An 18,215-nucleotide genomic window follows, 5' to 3' on the forward strand; every position below is an offset into this window, starting at 1 on the left:
AGAAATACTTAGTTTGGGATGAGAACTGTAACACTGGTATACTATCACAATGGATAATAAATAACATTATTTTTCATTTATTTTCAATAAAGCCCAACAAAACCGTATAGGAAACATATTAAGTGAATATTAGGTGTACAGAAATTAAATCATCTAATGAGTCAAGAAAACATTCTCACTAAATATCCAGCTATCAAATTGCATATTTTAAAGCTTTATCACTTATTCAGCTTATCGATGACCATTGGTTCATGTTACACAATAGGCTGGCATCCCAACTTGTAGTTTCTCTCTCAATGAGTGGGTAACAATGTTGGAAAATGTAATAGTTCCCACTTTGGGTAAGCTTTGTGCTCAAGTAGATTGGGAGAAAGAAACTGCAAGGAAAACTTCTGTCCAATCTGAAATTTATTCCCAGAAATGGTCCAGAATACAAAGCCAAACAATTCAGCACATTGCCCTTATGAAGGCACCCACCAGAAAGACAGCCAATAGCAACAACTTCAGGTTAAAGGTCCAAATGAAATGAATGCTGCGGTACCACTTTACATATAAGTAAGGCACACCTGAGACCTTTCTAAATCTTTCAAAGTAAGCATGTTTCTCCTTCCTCTTCATTCCCCGAATGGGGAAAAGAAACAGCAGATATCAGCAATCCCATTCTTCCCACTACCATTATTTGCATTGGAAACTAAGGAATAGCACCTTAACTAGATGCAATGCTACAAGATAGTCCACTCCACCATGACTGTTAGTGTGGAAAAATGGCAAAGCACCTGCGGCATAACATGAAAGTATAAGTAGATTAAGTTTAGATGTTTTTGTGTATAGGTATATCACATGTATAATTGTTAAATCCTCCAGAATGTATGTATTAGATCACGTATATTCAGTGGAGGGTTACTAGCTGCTATATTAAACAGTTCAAATACCTCAAACCATGCAAGCTGCAGTATTAAACAACCCAATACCTCGACACACTGGCTGTTAGATCAAACATGGGTTTAATTACTTGACCAAGGGTTAGATGGGGCCTCTCACATCAATTCACTGACAAATAATGCTTGTAATCGAAGTGCAGAACCATAAAGGCAGGAAAAACAGCAGGTTCACATCAATCTCCCAACAAATGTTTATGCTTAAGCTAGAGGACATAACATCATAAGAGCAGGGAAAGATAGCACACATATTTGTTGCTTTAATTTAGTGAGAACAGAATAATATATTCCACCCAATCAACATTCTATAAGGAAACACAACTTAGTGAAAGCAGGGGAGGATGTAATCTCCAGGCAATGTTTGTGTCCACATGGCCAGGCGGAGAGATAAGATCATTCTGTCCAGAGGACACAACACATAGCTCAAGTCAGGGACAGGAACATGAGGAGATAACAACCTGCTTAGCAGAGAGACCTCATTGTTCTCACCCAAGGCCATGGATCATGGATTAGCCATTCACCACCAAGATGCCAGGGATAAACCACGGATCACTCAGACACGCCCAGAATGACTAATAGCCACTTCCAGTAGATCAAGGGATAATGTATGCAACCAGTAACCCTTAGGATTGGATTGTGTCCGGCCGATATGGGCCGAGTAACCATATGAAAGTTGATGATTTTCTTTGCTCAGTGGAGTTATATTTGGGTCTGTCCTGTGACTTCTCCCCACTGGCATGAGAGTTCAATAAACTATCTGACGATTGGAACAGCCCCGAGCGTGGAGTAATTCCTCTGAACTCATTCACGCGAACAATAATCCTGTTTCCTCAAAGACCGTAGCACATTTTTAAGTTATGTATTTCTTGAAAACCTCCATTAATGTTGATTGATGTCATAATACACGATTGATGGAGGATAAGCTGACTGAAACATGACAGCATTCGTACTAAACAAGGTAGAGCGCTTCTGTACTTAATCAATGTGGCGGTTCATCGCTTACAAACAGGTAAAACTCACTATAAGAACCAAGCGGTTTTGCGGTGAACATCTTGTCATCTATTCGGAAGTCAATTCAGTCTGTACAACATTACAATCATTTCTTTCCAAGGCTCATAGTGGGTCAATATCAAGGTTGAAAAAATACATAATTAGTTACTATACACTCAAATCCTTCATTGCAGTAATGGCGTAACTATGGTGCACTCCACAACTCCATTTCTGGGAAATGATGGTGTGATTCACTTAGGCCTTTACTTGCACTATGCCAAAATTTCCTGGGACCTTTTGCACTGCTTCGCCATTGGCCTTATCAAAACAGTAACAATCCGACCAGCTTTCATAGCTCTCCTCTCCAACCAATGGCGATGTCCAATTTGCTGGCTTAATGCTGTTTCAATTGATTGCTACGTTGCCACTTAAACTAAACTGGAAAGAGGATGATAAACTGGCAGTGGTATGGTTTATGCTCCAAGATCACTCTCTCTTAAACATAGAATTTTTTCTATTGTCCTTTGCTGATTGTTTTTAGCTATTGCCAAGATAACTAGCTTTTAGAAATACTAGCTGACTGGAATGTTTCCTGTTCAATGGAATTGAATTTTTGATTACCATTTAATGTTTGCATGTATTCGCTGATCTCTGGTACTTTAACAGTGTCAATTGCTAATTTAGAATATTGATCTATTTGAAGTGTGAGGAAGACTACTAGAGACCATGACTACAGTTGCTTTCCATTTAAGGGAATTGATGTGAACAATGTATTATTAAATAATTAACTGCTATGGATTGTGCATTGTTTTTAATATGTTTCTCCTGCAAAAACACAGGATCTGTGCTTTGCGATGAATTTGCCTAACAAATTCTGAAAACAATTACAATTTAGAAGCCTTTGATTAGTTCAGCCATAGGTACCACCCATTTTATACTCAGTTATTATATTTCTACGACTGATGAAAGCAAAATCAACAACCTGCCAAACATTTTTGTGACACCTGAGCAAACCATGACTCATGGGTCAAACATGAGCTTTCATAAACCAGAACAATAAGTGAATGAATAATGCAACTCTGTTCATGTGATCAAGGTCAGAATTGATAGCTAGCATTTTTCAGCGGAACACAGTTAAATCATCTCTACCCTGCCTGTTGCATAGTTGAATGAGATCTCCAGAAAATCCTGGTGCAAGTTTGCCACAGGTGGATCAATTGTGGTGTTTGGGCTGTTTCAGCAAATTCCAGCTGACGTCTCAAAATTGTTCACACTTACTCAGATTCCACTTGAGGCCAGTTGTTGTCACATTGTTGCATGGATTTCCCACTGGGATAAGGCCGCACCATTTATCCTCCATGCCTGTGTCAACACACAGTCTATGATGACCCTGCCAGAAACAACACATTTTCAGCTTTTTTTAAAATTGAAAATGTAATTTTAAATTCAATTTGAAAAGCATTTTGCTAACTACTTACACTGAAAAATCAAAACCATGCATTTTTGATTTTAAAGTAGTCAATAGAATCCAACGTTTCATCGCCATTCAGTTCAGTTGGGACATTTTATGATATCACTTGCATTAACTTACCTGTAATAGCCAATTTATCAAAACCAATTTGCCAGCGTACTTACACATCGAAAAAAATTAGAAACAAATTGTAGTAAGCAGCAACCATTTCAGACTGTAAAACAAAAAGATGCATCTTGCTTTGCACTGATCATCACTCCTGGCAGAGTTTTGTGCCCTAGAATCTTTCAGCATAAATAAGAGTACTTGGTTTTCCTTCAACAGTAGTATTTTAAAACACTTTGTTCTTGCTTGAAGAATCATAGCATGGATTTTCCTATTAGGTACTTTTAGCAATTAACTAGTTAATTAACCATTCAAACTAATTTCTTTAAGCACATGAAATTTCCATCATTGTTTTCCTTCAGCATTCCCCATCTCAAAGACAGTCAATCTCTTTGTAGGATAAGTATTATGGTATATAGTAATAAATTAAAACAGAAAATGACAGAAATACTCTGCAGGTCAGGCAGCATCTGTGGAGAGAGAAAAACAGAGTAGGTTCCAAGTCAACAGCCTTTCATCAAAACAGTTAAGATTTCTCTCTCTACAGATGCTGCCTGAACTGCGCAATATTTCAGCATTGTTTGCTTTTATTTCAGATTTCCAGTATCTTCATTATTTTGCTTTTATGTAAGTATTATTGTCCCAATTTTGTGCTCCGATCAAAATCTGTGCATGGATTAGTGGCCTGCCAGGGCCAAGTCATCCAATAGCTTAATGAGCTGACTGCATGCAATTTTTTTGTGGACCCATAAGAATAATGAGCATAAACTCCTAACAGAATTCTGGCTGTGCACTGCCAGCTAGCTTAATGGGGCAGGGACAAAATCTGCCAAGCAACTTGAATTCGACATGATGTGTCCACTTTAGGGTAAGTAGCTGCATACGGCAGCAAGTATCTCCTTTCAGCTTGTGTAGATTCAGATAGATTTAAAATATTTTTTATCCTTTGTCAAGCCTGTGGGAGTTGGGAAGGTAAAGAAATGTTAGGCAAAAGTGAGGTGAATAAATGGAGGCATGAAATGGGCCCTATGGACTGGTGACAGAATGGCACAACACCTGACCTCCATTTGAAGGCCAACAAACTAGGCATGCATCCGTATGAACAAAGTGTGAAACAATTATTCTGTTCCGTATTCCGGGAGATCTATCCCAAGATGATCATACGGTGCTTGTCTATCAGGGGGTGGCAGCTATTTTCAACACATTGGCTCCATTGCAAGCCTGAGTACATAGTCATTTTTCTTAAAAACATGAACAAGTGATATTCATCTTTAAGAAGTCTAATCCTGCAGGCCAAGGCTCCCCACATTTCAAATAAATGAACAATGTTATTGTCGAAGTAGCTGTAAGAACCTGCATGGGTCCTATGGAATCAACTGCGACGTATCATCTTGTTCCCCCTCCCACTGAAAGCTTCCCTTTTTCAAAACAGTCTTCCAGTTTTGTGGCTTCTCTCTGCACAGATACACACTACAGATCTATTTGTCAATAACTGATTTAAGGGAAATCTACAGTGACAATTTTATCTTTACGGGAAATATAGGTAAAATCTGAATTCTCCAAGTGTATCCAGAATCCTGTGGTGTTAATAAGGATCACGATCAACTTATTTGCAACTTCACTGATTAGAGTAAATCTCAATTGCCCATTTATACATGGTTACCGTCAAACCTCCAACAGTTTTTCAGCTGCTACTTGTATCAAACTTGTAATTTTGCCATTAATCATTAGGATCCTGACAGTGAAAATCCTTCTTTAATAGCTACTTTTCCCTGGTGGGCAGTGGTCAAATACTGTTTCTGTGAGTGCACTTTGCTTCCTGCACTGTTTTGTGAATATTTGCGTTGCACGGTTTTTACTTTGTATATTTGCAGCATCCTGCAGATGGCTATTTTGTGTGCCTGACTGATTTGTGTTAATTACAGCTATTACCAACCACTTTGCTCACCTTGTGTAATTTTCCCCTCAATTTTATGGGAAATCATGCACATTAATAAGACCTGATTAAAGCAGGTTTCTGTATGCGAGATTCATAGACATGCTGCAGCACCTGAATAAGTGAGTAGAGCTCCATTTCCTTTACAAATGAGAAATTAAGCTCTCCAAGAAGGAAAAATGGAAATTCAACTCCAAAATATGTGTACTTGATTTAGTGAACAATTATACAATGTGTCTGAATTTAGTGATCTGCCTAAAAATCTACATTCCTCCTGTTTTTTCGTGGTTGTCCAATGGCTTATTTTGTTTCTACTGCATTGAATTCTTGCCTGACAAGGACGAAAAGTCCACAAAAATTTAAAAGTGAGTCCCTTGGAATTCAAAATAGCTCTGCAAAGCAGATAGGAAGTGAATTGGGAATTTGGAGGCAGAAAGATGGATAAGAGATTCATTCTTGGATTGGCAAGTGACAAGAAATATCCACAAGGATTGGTGCTTGGCCTCAGCATTTCAATTATAAAAAATGACTTGGATTTGGGGAGTATATTAAAGTTTGCAAATGAGGCAAAGCTGGGAAATGTGGTGAATTGTGAGAGATAGAGAACAGAAAATTGCAAAGTGACAAAAATAGATTAAGTGCCATACTTCAGAAAGGATGTCAAGGCCTTGGATACGATGCTGAGGGTCTTTTCTAGAATGGTACGAGGCACGAGGGGCTGTAGTTATTTCAAGAGAATAATGCTGGAATTGTTCTCCTTACAACGTAGAATATTGAGGGATTCAATAAAGGTATTCAAAATCATGAAGGGTTTTGATACAGTAGGTGTGGATAAAATGCTTCCGCTGGCAGAAGGATCGATAACTCATATCTCTTGAATATACTCAAAGTCTATTCGTGTTTTCTATGAGTTCCCTCTTTTTGATCCCAATATTTGTTTTACCATATGTGACCTTGATTTTGAACAGTATTTCTTTTTTGCTTAATTATATAAATAAAGCTTTTAATGTTACACATATTTTTGCATGCTGTGAAGTTTGCACAATATTGGGCATGATTCTGCATGGACAAGGTGTGAAGCAAACTATCCTTGTAGTCACTTTAATTTGATTTCTGCTTGCTGAAGCAACTCATCTGTGTGAGTGGAATACTCATCCTCTGAATCATTGTCCAAAACAACTTCAAAGCCACCTTTGCCCAGAGGAACTGCTAAAAACGTGTTAGAAACAAGAATTCTGGGTCATCATTTGGCTATATATAAGGGTCACCTGGCCGGGGTGACCTATCGGAACTCAGAGTGTGGCATCACCATGTGGTGAGAAAGGCTCCTAGGCAGAGACATTTTGGAAGCAATAAATACCTTTTGTATTCACCAATGAAGTCTGTGAAAGTGCATCTTTACATCAGGCGACGAGGATAAATTGTCCTCACATTGCCTCTGGCCTGACACCTGCAGGTATTCAGTTTAAATCAAAGTCTAAAAAAAGGTATTTGCCAGTGTTGGCATGAATGAGCTCAGAGGAATCACTCCACACTCGGGTCCGTTCCAATTGTCAAACAGTTTATTGAGTTCTCACACCAGCGGGGAGAAATCCAAACCCAAATACAAGGCGTGTAAGGTCTTTCATGTAAAATCATGTAAAATTGCTGGCTCCAACACACCGCTCCCTGATGAGCTCAATGCATTCTATGCCCATGTTGAGCAAGAGCAGTGAGAGCATGGTCCTCCATCCTGGAAGCCTCGGATGAACCTGTATCTGAGTCACCATTACAGTGTCAGAGCAGCCTTCTCAAAGGTCAACCCATGGAAAACGACTGGCCTGGATGGGGTACCCAGACAAGCACTCAGATCCTGCACTGGTGGGGGTATTCGCAGACATATTCAACCTCTCTTTACTACAATCTGAGATCCCTATCTGCTTTAAGAAGATGACCATCATCCGAGTACCAAAGAAAAGCCAAGCAGCGTGTCTTAATGACTATCATCCGGTTGCTCTGACATCCATCATTATAAAGTGCTTCGAAAGGCTAGTCATGGCACGAATCAATTCCAGCCTCCCGGATTGCCGGGGATCCACTACAGTTCACCTACCGCTGCAACAGGTGCACAGCAAACGCCATCTCCCTGACCCTGCACTCAACCCTGCAATACCTAGATAATAAAGACACCTATGTTAGACTCCTATTTATTGACTACAGCTCAGCCTTCAACATCATTATTCCTATGAAACTCATCGCCAAACTCCGTGGCCTGGGCCTTGGCTCTTCCCTCTGCAACTGGATCCTGAACTTCCTAACCCACAGATCACAATCAGTAAGGAGAGGCAACAACACCTCCTCCACAATCATCCTCAACACCGGTGCCACACAAGACTGTGTTCTCAGCCCCTACTATACTCCTTACACACCTATGACTATGCAGCCAAATTCCCCTCCAACTCGATTTTCAAGTTTGCTGATGACACCACCATAGTGGGTCAAATTTCAAACAATGACAAGACAGAGTACAGGGATGAGATAGAGAATCTGGTGAACTGGTGCGGCAACAATAATCTCTCCCTCAATGTCAACAAAACGAAGGAGATTGTCATTGACTTCAGGAAGCATAGAGGAGAACATGCCCCTGTCTACATCAACAGGGACGAAGTAGAAATGGTTGAAAGCTTCAGGTTTCTAGGTGTCCAGATCACCAACAACCTGTCCTGGTCCCCCCCATGCTGACACTATAGTTAAGAAAGCCCGCCAAAGTCTCTACTTTCTCAGAAGACTAAGGAAATTTGGCATGTCAGCTATGACTCTCACCAACCTTTACAGATGCACCATAGAAAGCATTCTTTCTGGTTGTATCACAGCTTGGTATGGCTCCTGCTCTGCTCAAGACCGCAAGAAACTACAAAAGGTCATGAATGTAGTCCAATCCATCATGCAAACCAGCCTCCCATCCATTGACTCTGTCCACACTTCCCGCTGCCTTGGCAAAGCAGCCAGCATAATTAAGGACCCCACGCAGCCCGGACATTCTCTCTTCCACCTTTTTCCTTCGGGAAAAAGAAACAAAACTCTGAGGTCACGTACCAACCGACTCAAGAACAGCTTCTTCCCTGCTGCAATCAGACCTTTGAATGGACTTACCTCGCATTAAATTGATCTTTGGACACCTTACTATGTTAAAGGTGCTATACAAATGCAAAGTGTTATCTGATTCTGTGGTTCCCTTTTTACATCGGGCGAAGTTATCTATGTAAGTGTTTCATCGAGGATGCAAGTTGTTTAAAGCACTGCAGAGAATTGCTGAGGGTCCTGAAATATTATGGTTTGAAACAGGCCCTGTGACTGGATGAAAATTTGAGTATCTTGGGAATATTGTTCTGATTCAGAATAAATCTGAGTTTATGAATGGAGATGCACAATCTGTCAAAATGTTCAGGGCGATTCTCCCAAAAAAATTTGAAGTGTCAAATTTGTGTAAAAATTGGAATAATTTTTTCAGCGGGAGTTTCAAAATGAATCTCCCATACTCTGTGCAATGCAAGTGCACCAGCGTGAATCTCGTGAAGATTCAGAGGACGGGGCACATTCCCACTAGAGCGACCGGCAGCATAGCGCTGAGCGGGCCACTGCACATGCACTGATCTGTCAGCACCAAGATTGGCACATGTACAGCAGCCCCGCACTGCTGGCCACCCAATCACTGGCCAGCACAGCAACCTCGCAATGCTGGGTTACTGAACCCCCCTCCCCATGGCCTGATTGCTGGCCCCGCGAACATGTCTGGGCCAGCCTCGACCTACACCCCCCCCTTCCCCACCCCCCGAGCAGCCCCGATCTCCCGATCCCACCCCTCCCAATGGGGCAGCCCCAACCCCACCACCCCAGCAGTCCCAACCCCACCCCAGCATATTTCCAGAGATTTCAGAGTGCTTACTGTTATCCCTCTTTGCATCAGCTCTTGTCCATCGAGTCTGTGTAACTACATGTTTTATTTTCCCCCTCGCCCCCAACCCGATGCCCAGCCACGATCGCTGGCCACTGTCCCTCTGCTCGCGATCCCAAATGCAGAGCGGCAGCAGGGCCCCAACCCCCACTGATTACCCCATCAGCCCTGTCCCTATTAGGCCCTGCCCCCATTAGGCCCCACCCCCATTAGTTCCCGCCCCTGGCACTGCCCGATGCCCAGTCGGCAGTGCCAAGTTTCCTCCAGTGGCTATAAAAGCAGTGCAGCGAGCTGGGAGAATCCCCTCATTATGTTTCCAACAGCCAGAGAGATCAAGAGGTTACTGTAATAAACAGCAGCACTCCATCATTATTAACCTTTATTGCCCATTCTTCAGGCAGCTTTGCCAGATTACTTTGCACAAAAGGTCATATTTTGGTTCATATCGCTATCATAGAGACCATGGACTTGCCTCTGAAAGCAGATCTCCGAGTTAAGCATGAGAAAAAATACCTGCAATGTTTCCAAAGTGTAATTTCCATGTTATACTCAGCTTGCCATTACTTGCACCATTGTTATTGTGTTGCAGAAAGAAAATACAGGATTATAACAGCATTTTGCACTGCCATTTGGACAGACTTCCATCCAGTGTTACAATTGGTCAGGTTGGCAATTTTAACAATGTAAATAAAATGCATTATCCAAAGCTTATGCTTGTCCATGTGCAGTAGTACATGAGCTGTGCAAATACTGAGTGCCAATGTGGGGACAACATTTTTCCCTCGCGCTATATTTGCTTTTCGGCAAAGTGAAACTAGCGTCATTTCTGATGCAAAGAGATACCAAAATTGTGTAAAAGCACACCAATTCATCACAGTGTCATTTACTAACATAAGCGAATGATTGAATGATTCTATACTTACGTAGCAATTACTAGGGGGCATAGGTTTAAGGTGCGAGGGGCAAGTTTTAAAAGAGATGTACGAGGCAGATTTGTTACACAGAGAGTGGTGGGTGATTGGAACTCGCTGCCGGGGGAGGTAGTGGGAGCAGATACGGTAGTGATTTTAAGGGGCGTCTTGACAAGTACATGAATGAGATGGGAATAGAGGGATATGGTCCCCGGAAGCGTAGGGGGTTTTAGTTAAGTCAGGCAGCATGGTCGGTGCAGGCTTGGAGGGCCGAAGGGCCTGTAATTTTCTTTGTTCTTTGTAGTTAGTAATAGTCACTGCTAATGGCACAAATTACAATGAACTGCTCAAATCAAAATTCTGCTGCTTCTTATCTTTATAGCACCAGCCTACTTGAACTTATTAAAACATACAATGCTATCCAGCATTGCCATTCAATCCAACGACTACAACCATTTCCACATTTTACAAGACCGAGCATGTAGTACCCACACACAATTGTTGTAATCTGAAGTGAAGTGTTTTGCTTAACTCTTTGATGGACTTGTTATTTTATTTTAAATACACAGTTCCACCAAATATTTATTTATCTCTCTAGCACTGAATAATAATAATTAATATTGCTCACAATTCAGCTATGTACTGGGATCTGACAGGAATGGGTGCAGGACAGCACTTAAATTGGTAGCGTTGAGTGGATAAATAGTGGGATACTCAAGCTGATGAGGAAGGAATGCAGAATGAGATGCCTAAGCTTGTTATGAAATTCCTGCTAATATAGTGTCAGGATGTGTGGTCCAGAGAGGGAATGTAATACAGTGGAGCTAATGTGGGAGGTGCACGAGAAAGTTATGGCAAAAAAATGCTGAAGAAAATAATGTGTAATACAGAAAGTCTAGAGGGGAGGTGAGGAGAGAGGCTAGAGAAGGACTTAAAGGAAATATGAAAAAAGTAGCAGGTAATATAGGAGGAAACAGCAAGGACTTTTATTATTAATAGTAAAAAAACAATTAAACAACTGTCCTTTTCAGTGATGAGGAAGGAATCTGGTGGTGGATATAGATATAGCAAAGATACGAAAAACTTTGCATCAGGATTTAGAAATGGCATTTGAAATGAGAATGTATGTTTATGAGAAATTATGAAGAAAAATTGTTAGAGAAAGCCCTTGAAAAAGATATGCTTCTAAAAAAAGAACAGAAATTAAAGTAGGTAAGACCAGGGATCCCGGTGGAATGCACTTTGGATTTTTGAAGGAAGTTGTAAGGAGGCCTCTGAGGCTATGATCACAAAATTTCAATTCTCTATGGATATGCAAAATGTGGCAGTTAGCTAAAGCAGAACCAATGTAACACCTATTTCAGGAAGTATAAGGAGGATAAACCCATTAACTATAGCCTCATTAGTTTAACATCAGTTGTGGGCAAACTCTTAAAATGCATAATCTGATATCAAATTAGTGAGCGCTTAGAGATGCAGGGTCAATTATAGATAGCCAACATCAATTGTTAAAGGCAAGATACATTTCAGAGATGTAATTTATTTTTTGAAGAAGTGGCTGATTATATTGATAAAGGAAATGCAGTAGAATTAATTCCATGTTGAGCAATTTGCTTTTGCAACTGAAATAACAGCTGTCAACAGGACTCGTGTGGAGATAATAAAAACAGTGGGAATCACTTCGAGGATTCTATGCAACAAGAAGAATATAAATAAATATACCCAAAAAAAACTTACAGCTGACTGTAAATAGACAAACACTCCTTTAAGATGCAAACTAGCAAAGCCCAGCAAAAGATCCCAACAATTTATATGGGCAAACTGCGCTAATGAACTGGAGAGGTGGGGGAAATAATCTGACTGTAGCATAGGCGCAATTTACATATTTCTGCCTTAAACAGTGGTCCACTGAGATTCTCCACACCTGTGACATCTCAAGAATTAAAAAAAAACTGCACCACTTAGTCTCGTAAATTAAGCACTTCAAGCTGATCACCTGAAGCAGCAGGGTAAAGGTGTGGATGAGTTCACAGAGAATCACAAAACACACCGCCCTTTCATTATTGGGTGTATTACATAATGCAAACAGGACCGAAACAAACCAGTTCACCCTACAGATCCATGTTATACATGAGCAACCTCCCTCTGCTCTTCATATATCAATATATCTATCAATATATCCATCCATTTTTTCTCTCCGTGTCACTTCTCCTTAAATGCATCTACACCAGTGACGGGAAACATAGGCTAGTGAGTGGGCCACATGAGTGGCCCTCCTTCACCTCAGTGGGCCATAAGATTGAAATCGGGCTTGTGCACTAACCATGACCCTTGAATAAGATTGATTATGTTTAATATATGCCAAATATTTCTTAACGAGTTATAGAAAATGTTTAATCATTCATATAGAACCGTCATTAACTTCAAGTTGTAAAACCAAAATAAATATTTACACCTCATTGGATGCAGAGGGAGCGCATGGCTCTCATGTTGTGTGCAATTAGCATTTACCTCACTTCATGTGCCCTTGCTTTGTGTGCGTATCACTCCAGTCATATAAGTAGGAAAAAAGATACACGATGGAAAGCAGTGGATTGTGACAACTCTGCGCATGGGCAATGGTCAACAAAATATCTCATGGGTTGCACTCAGACGCTTGATGGACCAGATGTGGTCCCTAGGCCATAGGTTGCCCACCACTGATCTACACTATTTACACCAACTACTCATTATAGAGTGTTCTATATTAGAAATCATAGATATTCTAACTATTATCTGGGTACAGAGGTTTCTACTGAATTTCTGACTGAACTTATCGGACTATCTTACATGTATGGTCCGTAGTTTTGATTTCCACCACAATCCACCATCTCTCTATTAAAACCTACCTCTTTGACCAAACATTTAGTCATCAGACCTACTATCGCTCTTTGTTTTATAAGCTCCTGCAAAGCACCTCGAGACATTTCCTTAACAAAGAACAAAAGAACAAAGAACAGTACAGCACAGGAAACAGGCCCTTCGGCCCTCCAAGCCTGTGCTGCTCCTTGGTCCAACTAGACCAATCGTTTGTATCCCTCCATTCCCAGGCTGCTCATGTGACTATCCAGGTAAGTCTTAAACGATGTCAGCGTGCCTGCCTCCACCACCCTACTTGGCAGCGCATTCCAGGCCCCCACCACCCTCTGTGTAAAAAACATCCCTCTGATGTCTGAGTTATATTTCGCCCCTCTCAGCTTGAGCCCGTGACCCCTCGTGATCGTCACCTCCGACCTGGGAAAAAGCTTCTCACTGTTCACCCTATCTATACCCTTCATAATCTTGTATACCTCTATTAGATCTCCCCTCATTCTCCGTCTTTCCAAGGAGAACAACCCCAGTCTACCCAATCTCTCCTCATTGCTAAGACCCTCCATACCAGGCAACATCCTGGTAAACCTTCTCTGCACTCTCTCTAAAGCCTCCACGTCCTTCTGGTAGTGCGGCGACCAGAACTGGACGCAGTACTCCAAATGTGGCCTTACCAGCGTTCTATACAGCTGCATCATCAGACTCCAGCTTTTATACTCTATACCCCGTCCTATAAAGGCAAGCATACCATATGCCTTCTTCACCACCTTCTCCACCTGTGTTGCCACCTTCAAGGATTTGTAGACTTGCACACCTAGGTCCCTCTGTGTTTCTATACTCCTGATGACTCTGCCATTTATTGTATAACTCCTCCCTACATTATTTCTTCCAAAATGCATCACTTCGCATTTATCCGGATTAAATTCCATCTGCCACCTCTCCGCCCAATTTTCCAGCCTATCTATATCCTGCTGTATTGCCCGACAATGCTCTTCGCTATCCGCAATTCCAGCCATCTTCGTGTCATCCGCAAACTTGCTGATTACACCAGTTACACCTTCTTCCAAATCATTTATATATATCACAAATAGCAGAGGTCCCAGTACAGAGGCCTGCGGAACACCACTGGTCACAGACCTCCAGCCGGAAAAAGACCCTTCGACCACTACCCTCTGTCTCCTATGGCCAAGCCAGTTCTCCACCCATCTAGCCACTTCTCCTTATATCCCATGAGCCTTAACCTTCTTAACCAACCTGCCATGTGGGACTTTGTCAAATGCCTTACTGAAATCCATATAGACGACATCCACGGCCCTTCCTTCATCAACCATTTTTGTCACTTCCTCAAAAAACTCCACCAAATTTGTAAGGCACGACCTCCCTCTTACAAAACCATGCTGTCTGTCACTAATGAGATTGTTCCGTTCTAAATGCACGTACATCCTGTCTCTAAGAATCCTCTCCAACAACTTCCCTACCACGGACGTCAAGCTCACCGGCCTATAATTTCCTGGGTTATCCCTGCTACCGTTCTTAAACAACGGGACCACATTCGCTATCCTCCAATCCTCAGGGACCTCACCCGTGTCCAAAGAAGCGACAAAGATTTCCGTCAGAGGCCCAGCAATTTCACCTCTCGTCTCCCTGAGCAGTCGAGGATAGATGCCATCAGGCCCTGGGGCTTTGTCAGTTTTAATGTTCCCTAAAAAACCTAACACTTCCTCTCTTGTAATGGAAATTTTCTCTAACGGGTCAACACCTCCCTCCGAGACACTCCCGGTTAACACGCCCCTCTCCTTCGTGAACACCGATGCAAAGTATTCATTTAGGATCTCCCCTATTCCCTTGGGTTCTAAGCATAATTCCCCTCCTTTGTCCCGGAGAGGTCCGATTTTCTCCCTGACAACTCTTTTGTTCCTAACGTATGAATAGAATGCCTTAGGATTCTCCTTAATCCTGCCTGCCAAGAACATCTCGTGACCTCTTTTTGCCCTTCTAACTCCCCGTTTGAGATCTTCCCTACTCTCTCTGTATTCCTCCAGAGCTCCATCTGTTTTCAGTTGCCTGGACTTAACGTACGCCTCCCTTTTCATTTTAATCAGATCCTCAATTTCCCTGGTTATCCACGGCTCTCGAATCCTACCTTTCCTATCTTTCCTTTTTACAGGCACATGCCTATCCTGCAGCCTTATCAATAGTTCCTTAAAAGACTCCCACATGCCAGATGCGGACTTACCCTCGAACATCCTCTCCCAATCAACATCCACCAATTCCTGCCTAATCCGGCTATAGTCAGCCTTCCCCCAATTTAGCACCCTGCCCTTACTCTAAAGGAGTTGTATAAATTGTGCTTATTATATCAGGACACTTTCCCTTTTCTAAAGAGCACCCCTGCTTGTTCAATCTTTCTTGATAACATATAATCTCTCAGTTTCAGTATTGTCACATGTTTATATTAGATAAAAATTCCTACATGGGATTGCGGGAGTCGCTGGCTGGGTGAGCATTTATTGGCCATCCCTAACTGAGTAGACTGAGTGGCTTGCTTGACCATTCCAGAGGGTATTTAAGAGTCAACCACATTGCTGTATTGTCTGGAGTCACACGTAGGCCAGACCAGGTAAGGATGGCAGATTTCCTTTCCTAATGGACATTAGTGAACCAAATGGGCTTTTAAGACAATCGACAATGGTTTCAGGATCATCATCGAACTTTTAATTCCCGATTTTTACTGAATTCAAATGTCACCCCCTGCCATGATGGATTCAGAACCCGGGTCCTCCAGATCTCTGGATTAACTAGTCTAGTGACAATACCACTATGCCACCACCACCCCAGCAAATTAGATACTGGTCTTTGACCAAATGTTTCAATCCTAGCATAATGAAGCTGGCAAAACTAAAAAAAATTGAGCACGCCATTTTCTCTGAATAATTTTGTGTGAGGAATATGGAAAAAATGGAAATTTAAGGGAAGATTTATATTCATGGAGTATGTTTTGCTTCTATCTACACAAATTACTTGAAATAGAGACTAACACCAGCAAAATAAATGGATATATGAATGAAGACTTGCTTTAAACCAAAAAATATTCTGGGATTTCCAATGAACAACATAAAATATTTTAAAGAAATGAGTCGGAATAATGATTGGAAGAACAGGTCATTAACAAGGATCTCATCATTGATGAACATGGACATGGCCATGGTGAAAGGTTGGGCAGGATACTGATTGTGGGAACATGCTTAAAAATATAAACATGAAAGACTAGAGGAAGGAATAGAACTGTTTCAGTGAATGAGGTAATTGTCAAAATGTCAGGAAATATATGTAATGGTTGGATTTTCCTCATTGGCAGAATTAATATTGGCAGTGCACAAGAACTTTAGAAACTATCAGCGTTATGGAAATTGAGAAACAAACAATGCACCTTCATTACATATTTAAGATAAGTTTGACTGTTAGCTTAATAAGCATGAGGGAGAAATGAGGTGAGATGAAGAGAGGTGGGAGAAAGGCTCACTTAGTTTATATAGGCATTGATCCAATGGGCCAAATGAGATGTTTCAATGATGTACATTTTATCTTATTCTATGCACTGCTGGGGGTTGGGTAGCGGGGGGGGGGGGGGGGGGGGGGTGATGGGGAGTAATGGCAGGAAACAACATCCAATATTGGTGCAGGAGCTTAAATCATTAAAAGAGCCCTTTTGTATCTGTAAGAATGTGAGTCAATGCAATGTCTGAGGCATTTACCTTTTCAGCCATAAACCTAAAGAGCATTCAGTTCAGACGGTTGTGAGTGCAATCCAACAAAGCCAGATTAGATCCATCAGCAGGTTTCTTGGCAGAGAGAGGCAGTGTACCATTTGCGAGTGGCGTGATCTTCTGGTCCCGTCACAGTCAATGGGATTTCCGACTGACGTCATCCTATGCTGCCAGGAAATGAGCAGGATGGGGGGAGGGCTGCTGGTGGGCCAGCAAAGAATCCGCCATGAACAAACAGCCAGAGAATTCTGACCAAGGTTTATAAGGCCTCGAAGAAAGGAGCATAATCCAGGCTCAAGGAAAGAAGGAACCTTGGCAGCAAGTGCCACCTCACCTGCATTAAGAAATGCTTTCTGGAACCTGGATTGCACTTCACACAATTTAGATAAGCAGTGGAAAAGATTTTAAGAATTAATTCATAATTTGCAACAAATCTGCATTCCCTTAAGGAATATGAACACCAAGGGAAAAGTAGCTAACAAAAGGAGTTAAAGATAGCATTAGATTAAAGAAAAGGCTCATAGTGTTTTCTTATAGAGTAATGAGCCTGAGGATTGGGAGGATTTTAGAATTCAACAAAGAATCACCAAGAAATTGACAAGAGAGAAGATGTGAGTAAACTAGCATAGACATGAAAAGATATTGTAAAAGCTTCTGTCAGCGTGTTAAAAAGGAGAGATTATTGAAAGTAAACCTTAGAGGCAGGGACAGAAGAAATTATAATGTGTAATAAGGAAATGGCAGAGGCCTGAAAAAAAAACATTTTATCTGTTTTCACAGTAAAACACACGCAAAGTAAATTCCAGAAATAGTGGGGAACAAATACGGGGAACAAAAATGATTTTGATGAGGTTGCAACCAGCAGAGTTCCTCAGGGATTGCAGTGTATTTGGATTTTCAAAAAGCATTTGATGAGATGTCACACAAGAGCTTATTACACAAAATTAGGGCTCATGGAATTGGGAAAAATAAATGAGCAAGGACCAAAGATTGGTTATTTGACAGAAAACCTTTTCAAGTAGAAATCATCAGGTAATTTTCAGTTGGCAGGCAATAACTAGTGGAGTATTGGAAGGATCCGTGCTTGGGCCTCAGTTTTTTGATATCTATATCAATGCTTCAGCTGAGTGTAATTTATCTATGTTTAGCAATAACACAATTAGGAGGGAAAGTAAGGGCACAAAGAGGCTGCAAAGGGGCAAAAAAAGGTTGAGTGAATGGACAAGCATGTAGCAGATGGAATATAATGTGGACGACTATGAGGTTATCCACTTTAGAAGGAAAATAGAAAAGCAGAATTTTTTTAAATGGTG

General features: G+C 41.4%; 1 protein-coding gene across 6 annotated transcripts in view; it reads right to left on the bottom strand.

Moving 5' to 3' along the window:
• The window catches only part of tpk1 (thiamin pyrophosphokinase 1), a 381,820-nt gene that overhangs the window by 134,883 nt on the left and 228,722 nt on the right, over positions 1–18,215 (bottom strand). For all 6 annotated transcript variants that reach the window (XM_078236390.1, XM_078236382.1, XM_078236417.1 and 3 more), the window contains one exon: positions 3,207–3,318. In XM_078236390.1, coding sequence (XP_078092516.1) covers positions 3,207–3,318 — 112 coding nt within the window. The remainder of the gene's footprint in view (positions 1–3,206; positions 3,319–18,215) is intronic.

The sequence above is a fragment of the Mustelus asterias genome, chromosome 2 (genome assembly GCF_964213995.1).
Source record: "Mustelus asterias chromosome 2, sMusAst1.hap1.1, whole genome shotgun sequence".
Classification (NCBI taxonomy): Eukaryota; Metazoa; Chordata; class Chondrichthyes; order Carcharhiniformes; family Triakidae; genus Mustelus; species Mustelus asterias.